The sequence below is a fragment of the Choloepus didactylus genome, chromosome 3, assembly GCF_015220235.1.
Source record: "Choloepus didactylus isolate mChoDid1 chromosome 3, mChoDid1.pri, whole genome shotgun sequence".
NCBI lineage: Eukaryota > Metazoa > Chordata > Mammalia > Pilosa > Megalonychidae > Choloepus > Choloepus didactylus.
The window spans coordinates 108,499,391-108,511,461 of record NC_051309.1 but is presented as its reverse complement, the minus strand read 5'-3'; the positions used below and the strand labels follow the sequence as shown (position 1 = coordinate 108,511,461).

The 12,071-nt window shown below is 35.8% G+C and overlaps 1 protein-coding gene across 4 annotated transcripts in view; it reads left to right on the top strand.

The window, feature by feature from the left end:
* Positions 1-12,071, top strand: part of TRMT10A (tRNA methyltransferase 10A) — a 32,012-nt gene that overhangs the window by 13,852 nt on the left and 6,089 nt on the right. For all 4 annotated transcript variants that reach the window (XM_037830317.1, XM_037830319.1, XM_037830321.1 and 1 more), the window contains one exon: positions 1,334-1,483. In XM_037830317.1, coding sequence (XP_037686245.1) covers positions 1,334-1,483 — 150 coding nt within the window. The remainder of the gene's footprint in view (positions 1-1,333; positions 1,484-12,071) is intronic.

Sequence of the window (12,071 nt, the reverse complement as noted above, 5' to 3'; positions counted from 1 at the left end):
GCCTTTTTACTGTCAACTGTAAAATATATTAAAAAAATCAAAAATTTTAAGGATCTTTATGCAGTTTCTCCCTAGCCAACTGGCTATACATGATCTATATGTGTGAAGACCTTGTAAAATTTGGAAGAGTACCTGCATTCTGTTTGTTCAAAGCTTGCACTGTCCAACATGGTGGCCACTAGCCACATGTGGCTATTGAGCTCTTGAAATGTGATGACTAGTCTGAATTGAGATATACTATAAATGTGAAATGCATGCTAGATTTTGAAGACTTAGTATAAAAAAAAAAGAAAGAAGAAGAAGAATGTAAAATATCTCCTTGGTAATTTTTAAAAGTATTACATGTATTGAAAATTGAAATGATAATATTTTCTATATACTGTGTTAAATAAGATGTACTATTAAAATTAACCTGTTTTTACTTTTTTTAATGTGGCTTCTAGAAAATTTTAAGTTACATATGCCTCATTTTTTTTTCCTATTGGACTGTGCTGTTCTCCATCCTTTGTAAAGATGACTAATAAGACTGCTTTTACTACCAATCCCTGAAGTTTTATATCCTATTCAGTGAAGTGCTGGGTTATTCTTATACTTTTCCTTATTTCTCAAAGCTAGTTCTTACAATGACAAACTTTCACTCTTACACTTAATAATACCATAGTGGTTGCATCTTCATTTATTTTATAGATATGTGTTGTTCAGTCTTGTGCCTATGACCCAACAGTTTGGTGGAAGAATTTTTCTAATGTGTATCTTTATAAAAACAGACTCATGGAATTTATTAAATCTATAAGCCGTTTCCTTTTGGTGATTCATGTAACTGGAATTGGGCCTTAAATGGATAGATGGAGAAGTAATTGGAGAACAATATGAGCAAATTTGTGGCAGTAAAAATATGTTTGCTTTTTGTGTCTTTTTTTTTTTTTTCTTGTAGGATTAGAGTTTGAGAGATAAAGTTGAAAAGGTATTCAGTGCCATATTTTAGAAAAGCTTAGTTACTATGTTGAGGAGTTTGGATTTTATCCTTCAGATAAAGGTGAAACATTGAGAGTAGTGTTTTTAGAAAATGAGTCCACGTTTTGGTATATGTAAGTAGATTGAAGGAGTCTGAAGCCAGAGACAGGGAAATGAAATTACGAGGCTCCTTCAGTAATTGAGGAGTGAGGTAATAAGGAGGTGAAATACTGGTTCTAAATCATACATGGTATCAGTGTTCTTTCAAACTTCATATGTTTTTGGATGTGTTTGTCTTGGGAAAAGAGAATAATCACTTTTAGCTAACTTGCAGAATACCCTATTAATTAGTAACATCTTTCCCTTTGTATCTTAAAAGGATATCCATATCAAACCAGAGCACTATAGTGAACTCATAAAGAAAGAAGACCTGATTTATCTTACATCAGATTCACCTAATGTACTGAAGGAATTAGATGAATCAAAGGCCTATGTGATTGGAGGATTAGTAGATCACAATCATCACAAGGTGCTTTTAAGCTTTTATTTTTGCTTTTCTTGTACTTACAGTTGATGTATCAGAATTTCTTAATAGTAACAATAATACTAGTGGTAGCCAATCTTTATTGAGTGCCTACCATGTGTCAGTTACCTTTCTAACTAAGCAAAGCACTTCACATGTATTAGGTTCTATAATCCTCACTACAGCCCAGTAAGGTCAATTCTATAATTATCCCCATTTCATAGCTGAGGAACCCAAGGCACTGGGAAATCAAGCCTTAATTCAGTGCTAGTAGATGGCAAAGCAGACATCTGAAACCAGGCAGACTCCTCCAGAGTCCACAAACTTAAATGCTATGCTGAATTGATAGAAGATGCAGCTGATAATTCTTTTCTAGGCCACTGAAATTCATACCTGGTTTTCAAATATGTGATTTTCATGAGTTGTGTTTTCTATTTTCTTGTTTTTGTACTTTTTTCTCTTCTTACCCCTTACTCTCATTGGAATGGAAAATTATGGAAAATGAACTTTCTAAAAGAAAAATCATTTTGTATTTTGCCAGCTACTTTACTGCATGCTAAATTCAAACCAACTAAATATTGAAGGAAATATTGTCAGCAGAAAATATGAAGTAATTATTATTCTATAGCAGTACTATGCAATAGAATTTACTATAACGATGGACATGTTTATATCTGCCTGACCAGTATGGTAACCACTAGCCATATGTGATTATTGAGCACTTTAAAGATACATAGTATTACTGAAGTTTGTAAAATTGTAATCCATATTTTTTTACTTTTTTAATTAGAGAAGTTGTAGACTTATGGGAAAATCATGTACAAATATGAAGTTCCCATATCCCTCCCACTCCTCATGCAGTTTTCCCTATTATTAACACTTTGCATTAGTGCATTCCTGCGGTATAATTCATGAAAAAATATTATTATGACCCTAGTAATAACTAAAGTGTATAGTTTGCATTAGAGGTCACTGTGTTGTACAATGCTATGTTGCTTTTTTAAAGTTTTTATTCTAGTAAAATATCTACAACCTAAACTAATGTATAATTCAAATATATAATTTAGTGGTGTTAATTACACTAAGAATGTTGTGCTACCATCACCACCATCCATTACCAAAACTTTCCTTCACCCCAACCAGAAGCTTTGTACCAATTAAACATTCACTCTTCATTCTCTGCTCCACCCAGGCTCCTAATAACCCATGCTTCTAATAACCTGTTATTAAATGAATTTTCTTAATCTAATTATTTCATATCAGTGAGATCATGTAGTAGTTGTCCTTTTGTGTCTGGTTTATTTCACTCAACATGATGTCTTGAACATTCATCCATGTTGTTGCATGTATCAGAATTTCTTTCCTTTTTGTGGCTGAATAATGTTCCATTGAAGGTATATACCACATTTTGTTTATCCATCTGTTGATAGAAATATGGTTTGCTTTCATCTGACAGTTGTGAATAATGCCACTATGAATATCAGTGTGTAAATTTCTATTTGAGTCCCTTCTTTAATTCTTGTGGGTATATACTGGGAAGTAAGATTGCTGGGTCATATGGTAGTACTGTATTTAACTTTTTGAGTTACTGCCAAACTGATTTTCACAGTGACAGCACCATTACCACCATCAATGAATGAGTGTTCCTATTTCTCCACATCCTCTCTAGCACTTACTTTCCATTTTTTCAATAGTAGCCATTCTAGTGGGTGAGAAGTAGTATGTCACTGTGGTGTTAATTTGCATTTGCCTCATGGCTAATGGTGTCAAGTATCTTTTCATGTGCTTTTTCACCATTTGTATCTTCTTTGGAGAGATATCTATTCAAGTCTTTGCCCGTGGTTGTTTGTCTCTTTGTTGTTGAGTTCCTTCCTTATATATTCTGGATATTAAACCTTTATCTGATATGTGGTTTCCAAATATTTTCTCCCATGCTGTAGATTGTCTTTTTACTTTTGTGATAAAAGTTTTTAATTTTGATGAGGTCCCATTTGTCTTTTTTTTTTTTTTTTTTTTTTCTTTTGTTTCTATGCTTTTAGTTTAAGGTCTAAGAAACCATAGCCTAACACAAGGTCCTAAAGGTGCTTTCCTGTGTTTTCTTCTAGGAATTTATAGTTTTTTCTTAGGTCTTCAATCCATTTTGAGTTGATTTTTTTGTTTTTTTTTGGCATGAGGTACAGGTCGCCTTCATTCTTTTGTATATGGGTATCCAGTTTTACCAGCACCATTTGTTGACGAGACTATTTTTCCCCCATTGAGTCCTCTTGGCACTATTGTTAGAAGACTTTTCCCTAGATGTAAGTCTCTCTTTCTGAGCTCTCAATTGTATTCCATTGGTCTCTTTTGTCTGTCCTTGTGCCGGTACCATGCTATTTTGATTACTGTGACTTTGTAATAAGTTTTAAGAGCATGATGTATGAATCCTCCAACTTCGTTTTTCTTTTTCAAGATGGTTTTGATTATTCGGGGCCCTTTAACCTTCCATATGAATTTGATGATTGTTTTTTCTATTTTTGCAAAAAAGGCTGTTGGAATTTTGATTGAGATTGCATTGAATCTGTAATGTGCTTTGATTAGAATTGACATCTTAATGAAATTTAGCATTCGAATCCATGAACATGGAATGCCCTTCTACTGATTTAGGTTTTGATTTCTCTTAACAGTGTTTTGTAGTTTTCCGTTTATAAGTCCCTTACATCCTAGGTTAAATTTATTCCTAGATATTTGATCCTTTAGTTGCTATTGTAAATAACTTTTTTCTTGATTTCCTCTTCAGATTGATCATTGCTAGTATATAGAAATAGTACTGATTTTTTGTGTGTGATGATCTTGTATCCCACCACTTGGCTCAATTTGTTTATTACCCCTAGTAACTTTGTTGTAGGTTTTTCAGAATTTTCTGCATATAGGATTGTGTCGTCTGCAAACAGGCAAAGTTTCACTCCTTTCTCTCCAATTTGTATGCCTTTTATTTCTTTTTCTTCCCTAATTGTACTGACTAGAACTTCCAGTATGATGAAAAACAATGTTGACAGTGGGCATCCTTGTCTTGTTGCTAATCATAGAGAGAAAGCTTTCAATCTTTCATCATTCAATGTGATGTTAGCTGTGGGTTTTTCTTATATGTACTTTATCATGTTCAGGAAATTTCCTTCTGTTCTGGTTTTCTAAGTGTGTTTATCAAGGAGAGATGCTGAATTTTGTGAAATGCTTTTTCTGCATGAAGATATCATGTGGTTTTTTTCCTTTGCTCTATTTTTTTTTTTTTAATTCAGTTTTATTGATATATATTCACAAACAATACAGTCATCCATGGTATACAATCAACTGTTCACAGTATGATCATATAGTTATGCGTTTATCACCACAATCTATTTCTGAACATTTTCCTTACATCAGAAAGAATCAGAATAAGAATAAAAAATAAAAGTGAAAAGAGAATACCCAAACCATCCCCCCATCCCACCCTATTTGTCATTTAGTTTTTACTCCCATTTTTCTACTGATTTTTTTTCAATTTTTTAACTTTTGTTTATCAAAAAATTAAAAACAAACAGGCAAACAACAACCAAAAAAACCCCACAATATTTCAAACAAAGCAATGGATTAAGGAAAACAAATAACCTAAAATAACTACTTTGCTTCCAATATGTTCCTACCATACCCCAAGAAAATTAATAAACCATGTCCAAACAGAGGAGTAAGAAAAACAAATAATCTAAAATAACTACATTGCTTCCAACATGTTCCTACCATACCCCAAGAAAATTAACAACCCCTAAGAAAACAAAGGAATAAGAGAAAAAAAAAACCTAAAATAACTCTATTGCTTCCAACATGATCTTCCTATATCCAAGAAAGTTTACAAACCATAATCATTCCTGAGCATTCCCATAACATTGAGATTACCCTCCATAGTTTATCTGTTCTTATTAGATTATCATTCCCCCTCCACTAATTGGTATCCCTAGGTCCCCTACATTCTACAGTATAAAACACTGTACATTTTTCACAGAATTCACATTAGTGGTAACATACAATATCTCTCTTTTTGTGCCTGGCTTATTTTGCTCAGCATTATGTCTTTTTTTTTTAATCTTCATTTTATTGAGATATATTCATATACCACGGAGTCATACAAAACAAATCATACTTTCGATTGTTCACAGTACCATTACACAGTTGTACATTCATCACCCAAATCAATCCCTGACACCTTCATTAGCACACACACAAGAATAACAAGAATAATAATTAGAGTGAAAAAGAGCAATTGAAGTGAAAAAGAACACTGGGTACCTTTGTCTGTTTGTTTCCTTCCCCTATTTTTCTACTCATCCATCCATAAACTAGACAAAGTGGAGTGTGGTCCTTATGGCTTTCCCAATCCCCTTGTCACCCCTCATAAGCTACATTTTTATACAACTGTCTTCGAGATTCATGGGTTCTGGGTTGTAGTTTGATAGTTTCAGGTATCCACCACCAGCTACCCCAATTCTTTAGAACCTAAAAAGGGTTGTCTAAAGTGTGCGTAAGAGTGCCCACCAGAGTGACCTCTCGGCTCCTTTTGGATTCTCTCTGCCACTGAAGCTTATTTCATTTCCTTTCACATCCCCCTTTTGGTCAAGAAGATGTTCTCCGTCCCACGATGCCAGGTCTACATTCCTCCCCGGGAGTCGTATTCCACGTTGCCAGGGAGATTCACTCCCCTGGGTGTCTGATCCCACGTAGGGGGGAGGGCAGTGATTTCACCTTTCAAGTTGGCTTAGCTAGAGAGACAGGGCCACATCTGAGCAACAAAGAGGCATTCGGGAGGAGGCTCTTAGGCACAACCATAGGGAGGCCTAGCCTCTCCTTTACAGCAACCGTCTTCCCAAGGGTAAAACCTGTGGTAGAGGGCTCAACCCATCAAACCACCAGTCCCCTATGTCTGTGGTCATGTTAGCAACCATGGAGGTGGGGTAGGCGAATACAGGCTCCTCAAGGGGGCACTACATCTTTTTTTATTTTTTTCCTTGTTTGTCTTTTTTCTTTTTTTTTTTTTTTTTAACTTTCCCTTCTTTTTTAAATCAACTGTATGAAAAAAAAAGTTAAAAAGAAAACAAACATACAATAAAAGAACATTTCAAAGAGACCATAACAAGGGAGTAAGAAAAAGACAACTAACCTAAGATAACTGCTTAACTTCCAACATGTTCCTACTTTACCCCAAGAAAGTTACATAATATAGCAACATTTCAGTGAACTTGTTCCTACTACATCCATCAGAAATTAACAGACCATAGTCATTTCTGGGCATCCCCAGAACGTTAAATAGCTTATCTGTTCTTCTTGGATTATTGTTCCCCCTTCCTTAATTGCTCTCTACTGCTAGTTCCCCTACATTCTACATTATAAACCATTTGTTTTACATTTTTCAAAGTTCACATTAGTGGTAGCATATAATATTTCTCTTTTTGTGCCTGGCTTATTTCGCTCAGAATTATGTCTTCAAGGTTCATCCATGTTGTCATATGTTTCACGAGATCGTTCCTTCTTACTGCCGCGTAGTATTCCATCGTGTGTATATACCACATTTTATTTATCCACTCATCTGTTGAAGGACATTTGGGTTGTTTCCATCTCTTGGCAATTGTGAATAATGCTGCTATGAACATTGGCGTACAGATATCTGTTCGTGTCACTGCTTTCCGATCTTTCGGGTATATACCGAGAAGTGCAATCGCTGGATCGAATGGTAGCTCTATATCTAGTTTTCTAAGGAACTGCCAGACTGACTTCCAGAGTGGCTGAACCATTATACAGTCCCACCAACAATGAATAAGTGTTCCAATTTCTCCACATCCCCTCCAGCATTTGTAGTTTCCTGTTTGTTTAATGGCAGCCATTCTAACCGGTGTTAGATGGTATCTCATTGTGGTCTTAATTTGCATCTCTCTAATAGCTAGTGAAGCTGAACATTTTTTCATGTGTTTCTTGGCCATTTGTATTTCCTCTTCAGAGAACTGTCTTTTCATATCTTTTGCCCATTTTATAATTGGGCTGTCTGTACTATTGTCATTGAGTTGTAGGATTTCTTTGTATATGCAAGATATCAGTCTTTTGTCAGATACATGGTTTCCAAAAATTTTTTCCCATTGAGTTGGCTGCCTCTTTACCTTTTTGAGAAATTCCTTTGAGGTGCAGAAACTTCTAAGCTTGAGGAGTTCCCATTTATCTATTTTCTCTTTTGTTGCTTGTGCTTTGGGTGTAAAGTCTAGGAAGTGGCCTCCTAATACAAGGTCTTGAAGATGTTTTCCTACATTGTCTTCTAGGAGTTTTATGGTACTTTCTTTTACATTGAGATCTTTGGTCCATTTTGAGTTAACTTTTGTGTAGGGGGTGAGGTAGGGGTCCTCTTTCATTCTTTTGGATATGGATATCCAACTCTCCCAGCCCCATTTGTTGAAAAGACCATTATGGCTCAGTTCAGTGACTTTGGGGGCCTTATCAAAGATCAGTCGGCCATAGATCTGAGGGTCTATCTCTGAATTCTCAATTCGATTCCATTGATCTATATGTCTATCTTTGTGCCAGTACCATGCTGTTTTGGCAACTGTGGCTTTATAATAAGCTTCAAAGTCAGGGAGTGTGAGTCCTCCCACTTCATTTTTCTTTTTTAGAGTGTCTTTAGCAATTCGAGGCATCTTCCCTTTCCAAATAAATTTGATAACTAGCTTTTCCAAGTCTGCAAAGTAGGTTGTTGGAATTTTGATTGGGATTGCATTGAATCTGTAGATGAGTTTGGGTAGAATTGACATCTTAATGACATTTAGTCTTCCTATCCATGAACATGGAATATTTTTCCATCTTTTAAGGTCCCCTTCTATTTCTTTTAGTAGAGTTATGTAGTTTTCTTTGTATAGGTCTTTTACATCTTTGGTTAAGTTGATTCCTAGGTACTTGATTTTTTTAGTTGCTATTGAAAATGGTATCTTTTTCTTGAGTGTCTCTTCAGTTTGTTCATTTCTAGCATATAGAAACATTACTGACTTATGTGCATTAACCTTGTATCCCGCTACTTTGCTAAATTTGTTTATTAGCTCTAGTAGCTGTATCGTCGATTTCTCAGGGTTTTCTAGATATAAGATCATATCATCTGCAAACAATGACAGTTTTACTTCTTCTTTTCCAATTTGGAGGCCTTATATTTCTTTGTCTTGCCGGATTGCCCTGGCTAGCACTTCCACCACAATGTTGAATAACAGTGGTGACAGCGGGCATCCTTGTCTTGTTCCTGATCTTAGAGGGAAGGCTTTCAGTCTGTGTCCATTGAGTACTATGCTGGCTGTGGGTTTTTCATATATGCTCTTTATCATGTTGAGGAAGTTTCCTTCAATTCCTACCTTTTGAAGTGTTTTTATCAAAAAGGGATGTTGGATTTTGTCAAATGATTTTTCAGCATCTATTGAGATGATCAATTGATTTTTCCCTTTTGACTTGTTAATGTGTTGTAATACATTGATTGATTTTCTTATGTTGAACCATCCTTGCATGCCTGGAATAAACCCCACTTGATCATGGTGTATGATTTTTTTAATGTGTCTTTGGATTCGATTTCCAAGTATTTTGTTGAGGATTTTTGCATCTATATTCATTAGGGAGATTGGCCGGTAGTTTTCCTTTTTTGTAACATCTTTGCATGGTTTTGGTATTAGATTGATGTTAGCTTCATAAAATGAGTTAGGTAGTGTTCCATTTCCTTCAATGTTTTGGAAGAGTTTGAGTAAGATTGGTGTCAGTTCTTTCTGGAAAGTTTGGTAGAATTCCCCTGTGAAGCCATCTGGCCCTGGGCATTTATTTGTGGGAAGATTTTTGATGACTGATTGGATCTCTTTGCTTGTGATGGGTTGGTTGAGGTCTTCTATTTCTTCTCTGGTCAGTCTAGGTTGTTCGTATGTTTCCAGGAAATTGTCCATTTCCTCTACATTATCCAGTTTGTTGCCATACAGTTGTTCATAGTATCCTCTTATAATTTTTTTAATTTCTTCAGGATCTGCAGTTATGTCACCTTTTTCATTCATTATTTTGTTTATATGGGTCTTCTCTCTTTTTGATTTTGTCAGTCTAGCTAGGGGCTTGTCAATCTTGTTGATCTTCTCAAAGAACCAACTTTTGGTGATATTTATCCTCTCTATTGTTTTTTTGTTCTCTATGTCATTTATTTCTGCTTTAATCCTTGTTATTTCTTTTCTTGTACTTGGTTTAGGATTGGTTTGCTGTTCATTTTCTAGCTTCTTCAGTTGATCCATTAGTTCTTTGATTTTGGCTCTTTCTTCCTTTTTAATATATGCGTTTAGTGCTATAAATTTCCCCCTTAGCACTGCTTTTGCTGCATCCCATAGGTTTTGGTATGTTGTGTTCTCATTTTCATTCGTCTCTATATATTTAGCAATTTCTCTTGCTATTTCTTCTTTAACCCACTGATTGTTTAGGAGTGTGTTGTTTAACCTCCAGGTATTTGTGAATTTTCTAAGTCTCTGATGGTTATTGACTTCTAATTGTATTCCATTGTGGTCAGAGAATGTGCTTTGAATAATTTCAATCTTTTTAAATTTATTGAGGCTTGTTTTATGTCCCAGCATATGATCTATTCTGGAGAAAGTTCCGTGAGCACTAGAAAAGTATGTGTTTCCTGGTGATTTGGGATGTAATGTCCTGTATATGTCTGTTAAATCTAATTCATTTATCAGATTGTTTAGGTTTTCAATTTCCTTATTGGTCTTCTGTCTGGTTGATCTATCTATAGGAGAGAGTGATGTGTTGAAGTCTCCCACAATTACTGTGGAAACATCAATTGCTTCCTTTAATTTTGCCAGTGTTTCTCTCATGTATTTTGTGGCACCTTGGTTGGGTGCATAGACATTTACGATTGTTATTTTTTCTTGCTGAATTGCCCCTTTTATTAGTATGTAGTGGCCTTCTTTGTCTCTCAAAACATCCCTGCATTTGAAGTCTCTTTTATCTGAGATTAATATTGCTACACCTGCTTTCTTTTGGCTGTAGCTTGCATGAAATATTTTTTTCCATCCTTTCACTTTCAGTTTCTTTGTGTCCCTGTGTCTAAGATGAGTCTCTTGTATGCAACATATTGATGGTTCATTTTTTTTGATCCATTCTGTGAGTCTATATCTTTTAATTGGGGAGTTTAATCCATTTACATTCAACATTATAACCGTGAAGGCATTTCTTGAATCAGCCATCTTATCCTTTGGTTTATGTTTGCCATAGTTTTCCCCTCTGTCTATTAGTATCGTTTATTGTACCCATACCGAATCTCTTTAGTACTGAACCTTTCTCCAAGTCTCTCTGTCCTGTCTTTGTTTCTCTGTGTGTAGGGCTCCCTTTAGTATCTCCAGTAGGGCCGGCCTCTTGTTAGCAAATTCTGTCAGCATTTGTTTGTCTGTGAAAAATTTAAGCTCTCCCTCAAATTTGAAGGAGAGCTTTGCTGGATAAAGTATTCTTGGCTGGAAATTTTTCTCACTCAGAATTTTAAATATATCGTGCCACTGCCTTCTCGCCTCCATGGTGTCTGCTGAGTAGTCACTACTTAGTCTTATGCTGTTTCCTTTGTATGTGGTGAATTGCTTTTCTCTTGCTGCTTTCAGAACTTGCTCCTTCGCTTCTGTGTTTGATAGTGTCATCAGTATATGTCTCGGAGTGGGTTTATTTGGATTTATTCTATTTGGAGTTCGCTGAGCATTTATGATTTGTGTATTTATGTTGTTTAGAAGATTTGGGAAGTTTTCCCCAACAATTTCTTTGAATACTCTTCCTAGACCTTTACCCTTTTCTTCCCCTTCTGGGACACCAATGAGTCTTATATTTGGACGTTTCATGTTATCTATCATATCCCAGAGGTCCATTTCGATTTTTTCAATTTTTTTCCCCATTGTTTCTTTTATGCTTTCATTTTCCATTCTGTCATCTTCGAGGTCACTGATTCGTTGTTCAACTTCCTCTAGTCTTGTACTATGAGTGTCCAGAATCTTTTTAATTTGGTCAACAGTTTCTTTAATTTCCATAAGATCATCCATTTTTTTATTTAGTCTTGCAATGTCTTCTTTATGCTCTTCTAGGGTCTTCTTGATTTCCTTTATCTCCCGTACTATGGTCTCATTGTTCATCTTTAGTTCTTTGAGTAGCTGCTCTAGGTGCTCTGTCTCTTCTGGTCTTTTGATTTGGGTGCTTGGGCTTGGGTTATCCATATCGTCTGGTTTTTTCATATGCTTTATAATTTTCTGCTGTTTTTGGCCTCGTGGCATTTGCTGAACTTGATAGGGTTCTTTTAGGATTTGTAGACCAATTGAAGTCCTTATGTCTAATTTATCAGATCTACAGCTTCGTGGAGTACACTTTCTCTAACTAACCAGCAGGTGGCGTCCACGAGCCACCTGTTCTCCACAAGCCAGTTCTCCCCTGCTTAGCCTTTTTGGTGAGTGGGGGAGTGAGTCTTGTGGGGTCCAATTGGTGTACCAAGCTTGTGTGTGTAGTTGGTGTTGCCTGCCCTGTATATGGGGCGTGTTTCTGGGCAGTCAGGGAGGGGGGGTGGCTC